Genomic DNA, 17,533 nt, shown 5'->3' on the forward strand with positions numbered 1-17,533 from the left:
CTCTAGTCTAGTATAGTGTCAAAGTTGCAAGTGAGCACTGCACGTTTACATTTTCCACCGACAACAATCAATATTTTTCCAAAACCTTACAGAATGTAACACAGAATTTGTCTCATCACTTGCCTGGTCTCTCGACTTTGATAATCTCAGCACCCAGGTCTCCCAGTATCATTGTGGCAAATGGGCCAGCCAGGACCCTAAAAAAAAAGCAAATAGATCATGCACACACACATAAACACACAACGACAACCAATTTCTGGCCCACCTCTCTAACCTCAAGGCTGACGGATAACAAGCGAAGAAAAAAAAATGATTGAATGAGAAGAAAATTTAAATTAAAATGAATTAAAAAAAGAGTAGGCTATGTGAATATACCTTGTGAGGTCTAGGACTTTAACACCCTCCAGTGGTCGAACATTCTCTCCTGCGTCAGACAAATAGGATGGTTAGACTAGTACAGCGCCGGGTGAATAATAACTTGCAACAATAGAGCCTGTTGGTGGGCTATATGCCTTGACAAGCATAAAGCACATCAAAGCAGGCCAGAGACTTACGCCGGGATTCAAAATGTCAGCATTTTGGAATTTACGTATTTGCCTTTCCATTGGCAGTTCGATCAGTCCCTCCCTCTTTGTGCTTTTTAGTAGACGCTCTTATCAAGAGCGACTTACAGGAGCAATTAAGGTTAAGTGCCTTGCTCAAGGGCACGTCAACAGATTTTTCACCTAGTTGGCTCAGGGATTCGAACCAGCGACCTTTCGGTTACTGGTCCAACACTCTTAACCACTAGGCTACCTGCCTAGCGGTTGACATATCCAGAACATGGGCATGTAGAGTATCTGTCGAATAAAATAGTTACTGTAGTGCTGACAGAGAGCTTGCGCTCAACGCAGGAAGCTAGCACACGACAGAAACACTGCCATTTAAAACAGCTGGGAACTCTGAAATGTCAGACTTCAGTGCATTGAAGACAACTAAGAACTCGGAAATCAAACGAACTCCGACTGGAGATTTTTATTTACTTTGAACTGTCAGACCTGTTTTGTTTTTTTCCTCGAGTTCACAGTTGTCATGAAAGCAGAAAAAAAAAACAGTCATAACGTCGACAGTCATAACGTCGAACAATTACACAAGGACCACAGCTCGTGAAAAGTTATCTTCACAATAATTTAAGAGTTTCTTGCAGTCTGTCCGCTGAAGAGAAAAAAGTTCATTGGAATTGGAGTCGAAAGGAGATGGTTCCTCAATGCGGGAAAAAAATGATGGATTAAAACTCGGATGTTGGAGGAGTGTGAGAGCCGTTAAGTTCTACAACCTCCTAAAAGGAATCAATTCCCAAACCTTCCATAACAAAGCCATCACCTACAGAGAGATGAACCTGGAGAAGAGTCCCCTAAGCAAGCTGGTCCTGGGGCGCTGTTCACAAGCACAAACAGACCCCACAGAGCCCCAGGACAGCAACACAATTAGTCCCCACAAAATCATGACAAAACAAAAAGATCATTACTTCACACATTGGAAAGAATTAACAAAAAAACAGAGCAAACTAGAATGCTATTTGGCCCTAAACAGAGAGTACACAGTGGCAGAATACCTGACCACTGTGAATGACCCAAACGTAAGGAAAGATCTGACTACGTACAGACTCAATGAGCATAGCCTTGCTATTGAGAAAGGCTGCCGTAGGCAAACCTGCCTCTCAAGAGAAGACAGGCTATATGCACACTGCCAACAAAATGAGGTGGAAACTGAGCTGCACTTCCCAACCTCCTGCCAAATGTATGACTATATAAATGTCTTTATTCTTTTGGAACTTGTGTGAGTGTAATGTTTACTGTTAATGTTTATTTCACTTTTGTTTATTATCTACTTCACTTGCTTTGGCAATGTTAACATATGTTTCCCATGCCAATAAAGCCCTTGAATTTTGAGAGAGAGAGAAATCAAAATACACCCTATGAGTAGCCTGCTAATGTACCTTTCTGGACCTTGTAAACTGTCGAGAATAGACCCATAACTGAACCAAATGGTTGGATGATCGGGACTAGGCTCTATGGTAGTCCATAGCTCTTTTCTTGTGTATTTTATCCCTTGTGTTAAACAATCGTTGGAAATGACTCGTAAGCATGAATTTCACGGTAAAGTCTACACCAGTTGTATTTGGCGCATGTGACAAATACAAATTGATTTGATTAAGTTATTTCGGCATTAACCATTCAAAACAGGACATTTGAGCAGTTGTCTTGCTCTTCACTATCACAGGGCTAATATCAAATTCAATACTATGCATGCCAGTCTCTCTTTTGGCTAAAAGTAAATACTGAGTTCATTTTAGTATACTGTTAACAAATGGTGTCCCTTCAGTTGAGCGTACTAGAGCTTCGCCTGTCTACCAGAAGTTGATGCTGTTGCTACGCAACCTTTTGCTAGCTTGTTAGCATAAGAAATTACTAGCTAGACATTTTACGACTTTAGGTGTGTTCGTAAATTCAATCTGGAGTGCCAGAGTGTGCATGGGTGTTCATAAATTCAGACCGGTCAAAGCGCACACTGCCCGCTCTGGCCGAGGAGTAGGGTTGATCCGAGCCTTCTGACCTCCCTCACAACGGCAGTCAAGCACCCAAGCTAATTGCCTAAAGTTGGCTAGCTACTTCACGACACATAAGAGAACACCACACTCTGACCATTTTACTCGCCCTAGCAGAGAGCGTTGGTGACTGTGCTGCTGGCAACAATTTCATTATGCTTTTTTGCCAACGTGTGTTTGTAAATTCAACAGCTATTCTGCGCTTTGGCACACTCAGACAAGAGTGCTCTGAAATCGGAGTAGATAGCCAGAGCAAATTTTTACAAACGCACCCGAATGAACAATGTTCATTGAGAACACACAACAACTATACCACTTAGCTAAGAATGACGTGAATAATCAAGTCAATAAACATTGAGTAGTTAGATAGCATATAGTTAATATACTAGCAAGTTCGATGTAAGAGTACCCAACTAACATTAGGTAGCTAGCTAACATACCGGTACATACTGCTCTAATGATGTGCTATGCGGTTCGTAAAGATGGATGACAATTTGTTAGTTATGCTAACATAACGTGTAACGTAACTTATTTGAAAAGTCATTACTTTATTACATTGCTCAACATTTTCTTAACATTTGTCATAATTAGTTAAAACAATGACTTGGTATCCGCTCTCGTTGGAATTCAGCTGCATATTTTCCTCAAATTTGAAAACGTTGAAGCCACGCCCATTTTATGAAGAATTGCATTATGGGCCCTAAAAGCCCGGAAGTAGTGTCCACTGCTTGCATACTTCGTATTTTGGCAAATCTAGTACAACATCCATGAACTTTTGGAACACTAAACTATATCCATACTATGACCAATAAGCATACTAAATACCCAATTTACATCACAAATAGTACTGTTAGTATGAGTATTCAAACACAGCTAAGGAGAAACTGACTGCATCAATTTTTGTTTTAAATATATACAACAGGTGGTTCCAGCCAGTGTCTATTCCACAAGTTATCACCGGCTAAATCTATGACGTTAAAATTAATTTACTCTGTTCCATCTGACTGTGCAATCCACTGTCTCATCAGCCCAGCCACTAGATAACACAGAGAAAGTCCGAACAGCTTTCACAGTTTGACAACAGATGCCGCTCCGGCGGGAGAAATCATTAGGCAAATATCACAGCCAACCACAACACTGGCGGGTAAGTAATACTGTGAAACACTAATCATTCCACTGTTTGCACCATATATATATATTTAGGTACATTTTCTGAAATTACAACCAAAAACCCTGTGTAGCACCATTAAAATAACTGTGAGAAAGCAGTGCTCGGAGGGCTGGGGCGAAGGACACTGTGTCCTACTGTAGCTTGCTAGCAGCCTCAATGGTAGTGTAGTAAACTTGGTCTGCAGATAGATCCTACTCCTATGTCTATAAACTCTGAATGACTGACAGTGAGCTCTGTATTGAAGCCACCACACAGCCATCTTGGTACTCCTCAATTGTAAAAAAGATTTGGGAAGCTATAGAAATGCATTTATTAATGTCTACATTCATTTGACACACGTATTATATTACAGACATCTTAATGTATACTTTTAAAATATAATATGTAAGCTAAACATAAAAATATATATAAAAACATTTTCCTTCAAGTTTTTTTTTTGAGTACTAATGTTACTGTCCCCAATACTACAAAATACTTTAATACATTTTGTCGTTAAAACATGTAATAGTAATACTGTAGAATTACATTCATTCCTATGGAGGACTGCGCCTACTAGGGTGGGCCAATATGTCCGACCAGTGGCTTCAAAGCCTCTCAATGGCCAATACATAGCATCAGCAATCCAGGGTTTAACAACATCATTGGTTTTGCCCCATAGTTGAGCATGGTCGGTTTTGTGGGTAACTAACATTCTTGGCATGGGGTGAAATGGTTACTCCAAACAATTTTCCATTTGACAGATTCAGGTAAATCCCGCCCTATTTACTAAACCAGTCCAATAGAAACGCTAGCTTGTTGAAACGTCTAGTGTGATTAAAACCATGCATAGTCCTAGGTCATCAACATGTTGATGAGTGAAAAGTCGACCAGTATTGTCCACTACTCAATATCAAATATTTGTTCATGGTGTTTAGACCCTACTTAGATAAGGATATCCAACAATTTGATAATTGCTGAATAGCAGCATACTATCGGCGAGAAGTTTAATGACACATTAATTCGCTGTCGTGCTTGTAGGCAAGTAAAGTACAAGAAAACGACACTTCAGCTCAAATACCTGGCTGTATGTTGGAAAGCAGCCGCCTGAGATTAGTGCGAATACTTTGATGTTGTCGAAAAATACAGGGTTGAATCCCGCTGGCCAAGAGTCGAACAAATGCACCGCACTTGACGCGTGTTGGTATCGTCGACATGTTTTTGGAGTCTTTATTTAGAGCGATTTCCGTGTCGGAGTGGTAGGCCTATACTAGCCTATCAGAAGGCATTGAAAAGCCCTGCCTCCTCTTGGGTACGTTCATGACACACTATACACATTCTACCCTTACTGGCACAATACCATTGCATTATTGAAGTGGTGGTGTGAACAGACAGTTTAAAAAATGATTGTCTAATTTCTTAATTAAGTCATTTTTGGTGATGTCTAGTGCTGTAGATAGAAGACAATCACAGACAGCAAGAAAAGGTCGGGGTCCACGCCTTGGTTCTACTTCCCCCACATGGATAGGGTAATACGGGTATCCAGAACCAGCTAAGAACAATGTCTAATTGCTGACACAAAAAGCAACGTTTGGAGAAAAAAAATGGTAGGTGGATGAAGGTCATGCATAGGCGAATAAACTATAAAGGGAAATAAATGGCTACAGTTTACACTTTTTTTTTTTTTTTCATGAACTGTTGTTTTTAGAAAAGGGGCAGGTTATTTTAAGTACCGGAGGTGCCAGGTAACCGGTAGAAGACTATGGCATAGGGTTTCACACAAGTGTGTTAAAAATCAATTATATCCGTTCTATTAAGAAATTATTTAGTAAGTAATACTTAAAAGCTAAGTATAGTTGTCTTACTTTAATTATTTAAATAAAATAGTTGTCGGAAATGGTGTTGCACACCATTAATATCTGCACTATGAGGAGATTTGATGTTAAAGTCCCTTTTTAACTCACATGTTCTTTGTTCTTTCTTTGTTGATCCTTTTCCATACCATCCATTATGTACAAATGCACTAAATAGTATTTCAATAATGCACGATTTTAAATCCCAGCAGTCTTTAAAATGACATTCAGGAGCAAAAGGTTTTCTATAGTTGTTTTTAAATCATAAAAAAAAATGAATTGGAATATAATATTGGTATGGAATATAACTAATAACATTAAATAAAATTGGAATATAACACTTAATAACAATAACTTAAGTAATTAATTCAGTGTATCATTGATGTGGCAACTCTCTTATGCTCTGCTATTGCACAATTGTAATTTGTACATAGGTCACCAATACAATAAGCTATCCCCAGTAAAATTAGGGAAAACACATGAGCCTACCTTCTGCACTGCTCACACCTAATCCAGTCCCCACCTATGACTGAAAACAGGGGGAGAGATGCCGATTGAAAAGCTCTCTCTTAAAAACATAGATAGCTATCTAGCTATATGACATAAAATGCTGTGTAAAATAGCTAAAAGGCTTTAAAGTAACATTAAAGCTATCAGTCACTAGCGAAAACATTTACTAATGCAATTGAGTTACATTATCTTTTTTATGTATTTTACCTCAGATGATCTGGCAGTAATGTTGCTAGCTAGAACTCCAAGCGGGTTATGCTAACTTGCTAGCATAAACTAGCGCTAGCTGGGTTTAAAATTGTCTAAATGCCAGGTAGAAACACATTCATAACCATAAAGGGCTAACTAGCCCATGTAGTAGGGGGGCGGGGGCGAGTTGCCCCCAACACAATCGTCCAACATCCAACAATGGCTTGCAAAAGTATTCATCCCCCTTGGCATTTTTTCTGTGTTGTTGCCTTACAACCTGGAATTAAAATAGATTTTTTGGGGGGGGGGGTTGTATCATTTGATTTACACAACATGCCTACCACTTTGAAGATACAAAATATTTTAAATTGAAAAACAAACAAGAAATAAGACAAAAAAACAGAACTTGAGCATGCATAACTATTCACCAATCCATAGTCAATACTTTCTAGAGCCACCTTTTGCAGCAATTACAGCTGCAAGTCTCTTGGGGTATGTCTCTATAAGCTTGGCACATCTAGCCACTGAGATTTTTGCCCATTCTTCAAGGCAAAACTGCTCCAGCTCCTTTAAGTTGGATGGTTTCCGCTGGTGTACAGCAATCTTTAAGTCATACCACAGATTCTCAATTGGATTGAGGTCTGGGCTTTGACTAAGCCATTCCAAGACATTTAAATGTTTCCCCTTAAACCACTCGAGTGTTGCTTTATCAGTATGCTTAGGGTCATTGTCCTGCTGGAAGTTGAACCTCCGTCACAGTCTCAAATCTCTGAAAAACTGAAACAGGTTTCCCTCAAGAATGTCCCTGTATTTAGCACCATCCATCATTCCTTCAATTCTGACCAGTTTCCCAGTCCTTGCCGATGAAAAACATCCCCACAGCAGGATGATGTTCTTGGGGTGATGGGAGGTGTTGGCCAAATGCTACAATTAAGTCTCATCTGACCAGAGTAGCTTTTTCCATATGTTTTGGGAGTCTCCCACATGCCTTTGGCGAAGACCAAATATGTGTGCTTATTTTTTTCGTTAAGCAATGTTTTTTTTCTGGCCACTCTTCCGTAAAGCCCAGCTCTGTGGAGTGTACCGCTTAAAGTGGTCCTATGAACAGATACTCCAATCTCCGCTGCGGAGCTTTGCAGCTCTTTCAGGTTTATCTTTTGTCTCTTTGTTGCCTCTGATTAATGCCCTCCTTGCCTGGTCTGTGAGTTTTGGGGGGCGGCCCTCTCTTGGCAGGTTTATTGTGCCACATTCTTTCAATTTTTTTATAATGATTTAATGGTGCTCCATGGGATGTTCAACATTTCTGATACTTTTTTTTAACCCAACCCTGATCCACAACTTTGTCCCTGACCTGTTTGGAGACCTCCTTGGTCTTCATGGTGTCGCTTGCTTGGTGGTGCCCCTTGCTTAGTGGTGTTGCAGACTCTGGGTCCTTTCAGAACAGGTGTATATGCAATTGAAGTCTGAAGTTTACATAGACTTAGGTTGGAGTCATTAAAACTCGTTTTTCAACCACTCCACAAGTGTCTTGTTGTTGTAAAGCCCTGACCTCAATAGTTTTGGCAAGTCGGTTAGGACATCTACTTTGTGCATGACGCAAGTAATTTTTCCAACAATTGTTTACAGACAGATTATTTCACTTATAATTCACTGTATCACAATTCCTGTGGGTCAGAAGTTTACATACACTAAGTTGACTGTGCCTTTAAACAGCTTGGAAAATTCCAGAAAATGATGTCATGGCTTTAGAAGCTTCTGAAAGGCTAATTGACATAATTTGATTCAATTGGAGGTGTACCTATGGATGTATTTTAAGGCATACCTTCAAACTCAGTGCCTCTTTGCTTGACATCATGGGAAAATGAAACGAAATCATCCTTGGGAGCAATTTCCAAATGCCTGATTGCACCACGTTCATCTGTACAAACAATAGTACGCGAGTATAAACACCATGGGACCACGCAGTCATCATACCGTTCAGGAAGGAGACGCGTTCTGTCTCCTAGAGATGAACGTACTTTTGTGCGAAAAGTGCAAATCAATCCCAGAACAACAGCAAAGGACGTTGTGAAGATGCTGGAGGAAATGGGTACAAAAGTATCTATATCCACAGTAAAACGAGTCATATATCGACATAACCTGAAAGGCCGCTCAGCAAGGAAAAAGCCACTGCTCCAAAACCTCCATTAAAAAAGCCAGGCTACGGTTTGCAACTGCACATGGGGACAAATATTGTACTTTTTGTAGAAATGTACTCTGGTCTGATGAAACAAAAATGGAACTGTTTGGCCATAATGACCATCGTTATGTTTGTAGGAAAAAGGGGGAGGCTTGCAAGCCGAAGAACACCATCCCAACCGCGAGGCATGGGGTTGGCAGCATCATGTTGTCGGGGTGCTTTGCTGCAAGAGGGACTGGTGCACTTCACAAAATTGATGGCTTCATGAGGTAGGAAAATGATGTGGGTTATATTGAAGCAACATCTCAAGACATCAGTCAGGAAGTTAAAGCTTGGTCGCAAATGGGTTTTCCAAATGGACAATGACCCCAAACATACTTCCAAAGTTGTGTCAAAATGGCTTAAGGACAACAAAGTCAAGGTATTGGAGTGGCCATCACAAAGCCCTGACCTCAATCCCATAGAAAATGTGTGGGCAGAACTGAAAAAGCATTTGCGAGCAAAGGAGGCCTACAAACCTGACTCAGTTACACCAGCTCTGTCCGGAGAAATTGGCCAATATTCACCCAACTTATTGTGGGAAGCTTGTGGAAGGCTACCCGAAATGTTTGACCCAAGTTAAACAATTTAATGGCAATGCTACCAAATAATAACAGTGAGGCCTACTGTACCTACTAGCCCTGCTTACTCTTTCAACTCAACTTCTTATTTGAAACGTAAGGTCCTGTTAGGAGACATCCTATTGGAACATGTATTGAACGTTTGGTTAGAGCTGTTGGAAAGTTGTGTGCAAACCTTTTGAAATGTGTCTTTATTTCAGGTCTTCAAGGACAATCTCCATGCCGTATTCTGCCTGGTGGGGAATGCAGTTGGACCCACTGCCACACAGCCAGATGACATCCACACGCTCTACTCTGGAAAGTGAGTAGCCGTTGGGGGAGCATGTAAACCAGTTAGGCAAGGTAATGGGAACTGGGCTAATATGATGGCAACCTAATGGAGGTAAGTTGTTTTTCCTTCTGATGGGCTTTTGTGTGGGAAAGAAACAATTAGCTGGCATTTGAGCAAAGATTCATTATTGGCTTACATTTAGTTTGTTGTTTGGTTAATTTATGGGTTCAATTGCCTTTTGTTCTCTTTTTGCTGCCTTTCTGATTTTTTTTAATCTTGTTTTGCTAACTTTCTCAGAGTACAGTGGAGCTCAACAACACTGATGCTGAAGGCAGGCTAGTGCTCTCTGATGGTGTGGTTATGCCAGCAAGGATCTCTGTTGACATCATCCTGGATATGGCCACTCTGACAGGGGCACAGGTGTGTGACGGGTGGCCTCTAGGGCCACAGCAGTGCAGCTTTGGCAACAACACTCGCCTACATTACTTTGATGCCCCACACTTCTTTAATCACTTATTGTCATTTTGCAGCAAGAGATTGATATAATTTTGCAATTATATAAAAGATTTCTGCCTCTAATATTCGATGTATTTGTATTGCTGTAAGATTTAGTCCAAAAAAAAGTTAGGAAGTGATGGTTTGGTAATAAATGTTAGACCAAGAAAGTCAAGTCATCACTGGTACGTTGTTGAAACACTCATAACTGTTTTACATTCACTGCACTTCGATCGGAGCAAAGGTTAACAGGGCTTGTGACAGACATAATACCTAGTTACGAAAAAGTTTTACTTTCTGTTTATCTTTGCACTCACTGACATCGTCTTGAGCTAAAGCTAAAACTCCCCACATTCTCTATGAGGAACTCAAAACAACTGTTATCAAGGGTGTCTCACACAAGTGGATGTAGTTAATCACACACAATTTTTAGGCCTACAAAAATAGATTTTCCTTAGAACAGTCATTTTCTAACTCAAAACACACCTCGTGCTGGTGATGACGACACTACATCCTGTGGTATCATGATGTGCTGCTTCGTCTCATTCTGAAAACACCACATGATGCACCACATTGGATTTTTTAATTGCAAGTCAAAGGATGTGGGGACCGTCTTAAACAGTTAAACCAAAGGGAACGTTTTTGGATTTACAAACTACAGGCCACTAAATACCCTGGTTTAAATTAAGATATGTATTTCTCACCCTTCCTGTAGGGTTGTGATAGGTCCATTTGCTCTCATCTAGTGGACATTTTGCTCAATTGCCCTCAGCTATGTTTAGACTGTTGTTCATGTTTTGCTGTGTTCTTGTGTACTATGGAATATATTGCTTTCTTAATCTTGACACTTCTCCCAGTCATATTTAAGGTTAGAACTACCTTTCTAAGTGTTCTGATACTTCTAACTTGGAGTTGTATTTTTATGATAACATAGCTACAGTATTTCACTTCTTAATGTGTATAGTATAGCTTACTAGGTGTCCAATCAATTTTGTAACCACTCCCTCTTCAAATTAGGGCTAATTGGAAAAGCTGTTCAAAAGAGGATATTGTATTATTTCTTTGTACTCCCTGACAAAGGCCATGCAGCCGAAACGCGTCGGATTTTTAAAACCTTGTTTCTATTGAACATGCCATACAAATAAAGGCATTTTAATTAATTATATGAAGAGTGCCTTGGTCCTCCCTTTTCTTTTTGCTACCAAATACTAATTGAGTGTATGTAAACTTCTGACCCACTGGGATTGTGATGAAAGAAATAAAAGCTGAAATAAATCCCTCTCTATTATTCTAACATTTCACATTCTTAAAATAAAGTGGTGATCCTAAATGACCTAAGACAGGGAATTTTTACTAGGATTAAATGTCTGGAATTGTGAAACTGAGTTGAAATGTATTTGGCTAAGTGTGTAAACTTCCAACTTCAAATGTATACTGAGATCATGTGACAGATCATGTGACACTTATTTTGCACACAGGTGGACTTTATTTAACAAATTATGTGACTTCTGAAGGTAATTGGTTGCACCAGATCTTATTTTGGGGATTCATAGCAATGGGGGTGAATACTTATGCATGCACCACTTTTCTGTTTTTATTTTATTTTGACATGTAATTTTTTTCATTTCACTTCACAAATTTGGACTATTTTGTGTATGTCCATTACATGAAATCCAAATAAAAATCCATTTAAATTACAGGTTGTAATGCACTAAAATAGGAAAAACGCCAAGGGGGATATGAATACTTTTGCAAGGCACTGTATTACTACTTTACTAAAAAAATATCAACATTTTTCTCTCTAAACAGGGGACTATTTATCTTAAGGCTTTCCTACTTGTGTATTTGAAAAACTATTATTGATCTAACTTCATTGGAATATATCTAAGTTGATCATTTACATTTTTTTTATCAACTTACCACAAAATCATTTTGTTGTAATACCTCAAAGTTTGTATGACACAGGGGACATTTTTTGTTGAGCAAGAGCTGTGCAGGCAGGGAAAGTGTTGGGAAAATAATTTGGTGACGTCATGGGGGCTACCCCAGGGGGATAGTTACCCCCTAGTACCCTAACTGTGATCTAGCTGTTGAGTCACTAAATACTGTTGCTTCTTTTCCAAGTAAGAATTATACATTTGCCAGTTCATGTGGTGATGGTTACTTGCAGATTAAAGGCTCTGCATTGCTACAATTTTTAACAACTTAATGCATTGAATTCTTCCATAAAGGAAATAGCTCCACTTAGTATAAAATGGTGATGTTATTCACGTTTCCACATTTTCTTGACTTACAAACTGAAATTAAAATGGACTTATTTTAGATTTTTTTTTTGTTACTGATCTACACAAAATATTCCATGTCGACAAATTTTTCAAATTTTTCACCTACGAAGGTGGTTTGAAATGAGGCTTGAAATATCAGATTCCATGTGCTGTTGTTCACAACCATGTGTGGTTGTTCACACTGCAGGAAAAATAACATATTTGAATTGGATATGCCAAAAAATAAGGTTTGAGTCACTTCAAACTGCCAATGCGAACAAGGCTCAATTGCCTTCAGACGTCACATAGTTGGTTGAATGGAGTCTATTTGTGCATTTTCTGTCACAAGATTAACATAATAAAAAATATCCCCATCAAAATCTGTCAGTTTAAGCTAGAGATATCTTCAGGTTTTTTTGCATGGGCTGCGTCTCAATCCACCACATCCGCCTACTGTATGTCAGCCTTCCGTATCTTCATCTGCGGTGGAAAGTGGCAGAGCTGCAGCCTGTTTGTTAGATCAGGAGACATCCCGAAAATCGGTCTTCTCACGAAAACGTCTGAACAGTTTTGCCTGCTAACTAATATGAGCACTCTATGGAAAGAGGAGACTCTCACGAACACTATGGTGTTCTCAGTTTTGCACAATAGTTACTGGATTCATCTGTAGGTAACTCGGTACTGGTAAAAAAAAAAATTGAATTATGGAGGTAGTTTTGTTCCAGCAAAAAAAAGGGGGTTAAATACATGTCCAAAAAAACTAAAATATTTCCTGAGCTTTCTTGTATCTCCTAGACATAGCACGACATTTCAAAGACTTTTGGAGGGTACAAAAGCAGCGATTGCTAGGATAAGAGCTGTTCAGTGTGTCTCTTATGCTAAAGTAGCAAAAAAAGAAAACAGCAGTGGTTTCGGCTGCCATGGAAACATCGCAGTCCAGCGCTGTGAGTGCAATTTGACTTTTTGGCATTTATTGCTACAGTGATAAACTGCACTACAGGAGTGGATCAGAGCTCAGGAAGGATTACTATCTTTGTTGTTGAACGATTCTTGGGAGTGAGGAACATAATGGGATAAGGGCTGCATGAAGTACCGGGGGGAGCAGTGGCGTCCTCTCAGGTCCCCGGATATATGTAGGGCTCTGAGTAAAGTTGATTTATTGAGGATACTTTTTTGTTTTGTATCTTGTTTTCGGACGTTAGCGGGCGATTAAACTTTTCAGGATGTTGTAGGCCCTAAAACCCCACAAAAGAAGAAGAAGAAGAAAGCACAAGAGTTTGTTAGAGAGCATATCCAAACAAACAACATCAAAAAGACTCTGCCTAGAGAAGGCCGACCACCGGAACTAAGTGGCCGGGCAAGGATGGCATTGGTCAGAGAAGTCACCAAGAGGCCAATGGTAACTCTGAAGGAGCTACAGAGTTCCACTGCCTAGATGGGAGAAACCTTCCATGGGACTAGGAGCTCCATAAAGCTGGGCTTTATGGAAGTGTGATGAGGAGAAAGTCTATGCTGGGGAAAAAACATATAAAATCCAGTTTTGATTTTGCTAAAAGGCATGTGGGATACACAGCAAAGATGTGGCAAAAGGTTATCTGGTCTGATGAGACCAAAACATAATTTTTTGGCCTGAATGCAAAACAATATGGGGTGGTGCAAAGCCGACACTGCTCATCTTATGGGGATGCTTTTCATCGGCAGGAACTGAGAAACTTGCCAGGATTTAGGGCAAGATGGATGAGCCAATTATAGGGAAATCTTAGAGGAAAACCTGCTTCAGTCGGCAAGAGGTTCTCTTTTCAGCAGGACACTGATCCTAAACATACTGTACGTCACAGGAAGTTGGTGGCACCTTAATTGGGGAGAATGGGCTTGTGGTAATTACACATGAAAAACCTGTGTTTGATGCCATTCCATTGGCTCCGTTCCAGTCATGAGGGAGGGAGATGGGGGATATAAGTCTACCAACTTCAGTGATTCTTGCAATTCGTTCCAGTCATTGGCAGCATAGAACTGGAAGGAAAGGCGGCCAAAGGAGGTGTTGGTTTTGGGGATGACCAGTGAAATAAGTTGTTCCACTGGATATCATAAGGTGAATGCACCAATTTGTAAGTCGCTCTGGATAAGAGCGTCTGCTAAATGACTTAAATGTAAATGTAAATGTAAATATACCTGCTGGAGCATGTGCTACGGGTGAGTGTTGCTATGGTGACCAGTGAGCTGAGATACGGCGGAGCTATACCTAGCAAAGACTTATAGATGACCTGGAGCCAGTGGGTTTGGCAACAAATATATAGCAAGGACAAGCCAACGAGAGTATACAGGTTGCAGTGGTGGGTAGTATATGGGGCTTTGGTGACAAAATGGATGGCACGGTGATAGACTACATCCAATTTGCTGAGTAGAGTGTTGGAGGCTAATTTGTAAATGACATCTCCGAAGTCAAGGATCAGTAGGATAGTCAGTTTTACGATTCATTGCAGCTGCAGCCCGAGCGGAAGTATGGAGAAGCGCGTTTTGTAATAGTGTTGAATAAAAACAGTGACTGTGCTGAATATAAACTTAAACATGATCTCACTCATAAAAACAGCAGCTCTTTGGTGTATTCGTTGACGGTCTCTCTGTGGTCATGGCTTTAAAAGTGATTAAATCTTACGTAGGCTAGTAGCTTATTATCTTGGCTGTGCCCAGGTCATGGAAGCTCTGTAGCCACGGTGATTTGAGCTATCTGATTGGGCAGCGCAGTTGGTGCACTCAATTTAGTCACAGATTTGCTGGTCCGCCGGGTAGGCGGAGATTGCCTCATGGGAGCACTTTGCTGACCCGGTGCGCAGGACTTTTGAATAAAGTGCACCTAACAGCAACAGCTCAACACAATTTTAAAAAATGAGCGCAAGACTTTATCGTTCGTTGGCTTTTCTACAGAAATATTTGGTGATCGACTAGGAATTCCATGGTTGACGACCACTGCCCTAGACCGTCCGCTTGACTGTCACAACTTCCTCCTGGGCCTGAGCCATCACAACTACCACCTGGGCTATCACAACTACCTCTTGGCCGTCGCAACTACCACCTAGGCCGTCACCTTGGCTGTCACAACTACCATCTGGGTTGTCACAACTTCCACCTGGGGTTTCACAACTAGCACCTGGGCCGTCACAACTACCACCTAGGCCAGGCTCGCGAGATCAATGCATCTCAGTGACTTAATTGGCAGCTTGCAGCAATAATCTGAAAGAATGTGTTTTTCCCAGTCAGTTGAATAACCACTTAGTTCATAGAACTGTGGTTATGTGAGTAACCTTTTAAGTGGCTGGGACAAACGATTTCTAGTGCTTCTGTCGCATTTAGAAAAAACGCTTCTTTACCCCATCCGTAAGAGCAAAGACTCTCAGGAACACGTAGATATGTCTGTTTCTGTTCTGTTTCTTAGCTGATTTCACATATCTTGTGCTATAACTTTTATTGAGATAATGATTATAAGGTCAGATTCTAAAGATTCATCAAATGATTTTACATGTTTGTTTCTGATACCCCCAAGTGTCCTAAAATAGAGAATCAGATAATCAAATAGCTTGATGGTCCATGTTAATAGTATCTTAAATAGCATGTACTCTGATGGATATGGCGGCTAGCCCAGTGATTTTTGTTATACAAAAGTGTCTCCCTCTGAAATATTACAGTTTTTCTCAATTGCTAAAACACTAAAACCCATTGGCTGAACAAATTTCTCATTTGCCTGGACTCATTTAGCTAATTATGCAGTCTGTTGTCAATACCTTAAACCATTTCACATGGTAAAACACAATTTGCAGATCTCACTTAGACTTTTTAGCAAAACTCTAAACACATTCTCATTCTCAAAACACATTCTGCACTCTAATGCACATGTAATCCATACTGGTAAACACAAGTGGCAACAATCAAATACAAATAGAGAACACATGTCATTGATTGAACACAACCACTCAAAATTGATTTAAACTGTTTCAAATGATGCGACACAACCAATATAAGCCAGTTCAGAGAGCAAACAGGTTGTTGAAGGTGGGAAGGAGAAAGTCTGAGAATGGATAGAAGAAACAATGTGAGAGGACGAGGACGAGTGCGTATGCGAGGTGGGCGACGAGGAGGAAGAGGAGGAGGAGGGCAAGAAAGAGGAAGAGGAGGACGAAGAGGAAGGGGTAGACAAAGAGTGGAAATATCTGATGAAATTCGAGCAACAGTTATTGACCATGTTCTTGTCCATGGACTGACAATGAGGGAAGCAGGACTTAGAGTGCAACCCAATTTGAGCCGATTTTCTGTGTCCACCATAGTAAGGACATTCAGAGAAGAGAACAGGTACATTATACTACTGTATTTTTGTAATTGCAAATTTACTGTACTACACTATATGCAGCTGTTTCAATAGACATTTGTAAAGTTAATCACTGTATGTATTGTACCAAGGTGGCTTAGCAGTTCAGACGTATTTTTCCGTGTTGTCGTGTCGTGTCCTGTATATATATATATTTACACCTTTTCTTCACATATCTTTATTTATTTTATTATCCAAGAACTCAACTACAAAAGCTTTCCTGCAAAAGCTTTCCTGCAACCCGCTTCACCAATTACAATAAGTACTATTTACCTCAATCTGAAAATCCATCGTGGAAGATAGCCAGGGGCTAATTCAGAAGCTAGCCTGAAAGCTAATCCAGAAGCTACTCCGATAGCTAGCCAGAAGCTAATCTGTAGCTGCCCCGAAATTAGCCGGTTTGCTGGCTAGCGTTGGTGTTTCAGCTGCCCACGTTTTGCGGTCATCAGCTATTCCTCTAGCTCGATAATCTACCGGCACTTTTGTGCAACGCGACTCGGACCGGAGCATTCCGGGACTTTTTTTCTCTCAGTTTCCCCGGATTCCAACCGCAGCCTCTGGACACTTGCACCTTGATTTTGCAGCTAGCTAGCTGCATACCGTGTGACTATTGGCTTACGTCGACCTCGGAGCTAACTCAAATCATGCTGGAGCTAGCCAGCTGAGGAGTTCCATCACCATCCGGACCCGCTTCTTTGTTGCTGCTGCAGATACGGAACCCCACCGGGCCTTCACGACTGACTGCCGACGTTATCTGCCCGAGGGATTTATCCAACCGGCACCTCCGTCCCGGCGTTACCTGAACGCTCATCTGAGGCCCGCTAATCGTTAGCTGTCTTATCGGCTGCTATCTGAACAAAACCCCACTACACGGAACCTACCGACGGAAACGCACGAGGTATCTACAAACAGACCTCCATCCTATGCTGCTACCGATAGCCATATACCCGGCCAGCTGTCTGGATCGCCACGACCCCAACCAACCTCTACTCACTGGACCCTTATTTATCACTCGATTAAGCTTGCCTCTCCTTAATGTAAATATGCCTTGTCCATTG

The 17,533-nt window shown here is 40.7% G+C and overlaps 1 protein-coding gene and 1 long non-coding RNA gene across 3 annotated transcripts in view; one reads left to right on the top strand and one right to left on the bottom strand.

The window, feature by feature from the left end:
• sugct (succinyl-CoA:glutarate-CoA transferase) overlaps positions 1 to 5,014 on the bottom strand; it is a 171,918-nt gene extending 166,904 nt beyond the window's left edge. The window contains exons 1-3 of one of the 2 annotated variants that reach the window (XM_055929264.1): positions 4,816 to 5,014; positions 376 to 424; positions 124 to 197 (exon numbers count right to left, since the gene is read on the bottom strand). In XM_055929264.1, the coding sequence (XP_055785239.1) occupies positions 124 to 197; positions 376 to 424; positions 4,816 to 4,951 (259 nt within the window). In that variant the 5' untranslated portion in view covers positions 4,952 to 5,014. The remainder of the gene's footprint in view (positions 1 to 123; positions 198 to 375; positions 425 to 4,815) is intronic. The other variant, XM_055929265.1, reaches the window with a different exon arrangement.
• On the top strand, positions 4,945 to 11,362 carry LOC129859451 (uncharacterized). The gene is made up of 3 exons (XR_008760166.1): positions 4,945 to 5,341; positions 9,286 to 9,386; positions 9,654 to 11,362. It is a non-coding gene; the product is annotated as an uncharacterized LOC129859451 (long non-coding RNA).
• Positions 11,363 to 17,533: the final 6,171 nt, after the last annotated feature.

The sequence above is a fragment of the Salvelinus fontinalis genome, chromosome 7, assembly GCF_029448725.1.
Source record: "Salvelinus fontinalis isolate EN_2023a chromosome 7, ASM2944872v1, whole genome shotgun sequence".
Classification (NCBI taxonomy): domain Eukaryota; kingdom Metazoa; phylum Chordata; class Actinopteri; order Salmoniformes; family Salmonidae; genus Salvelinus; species Salvelinus fontinalis.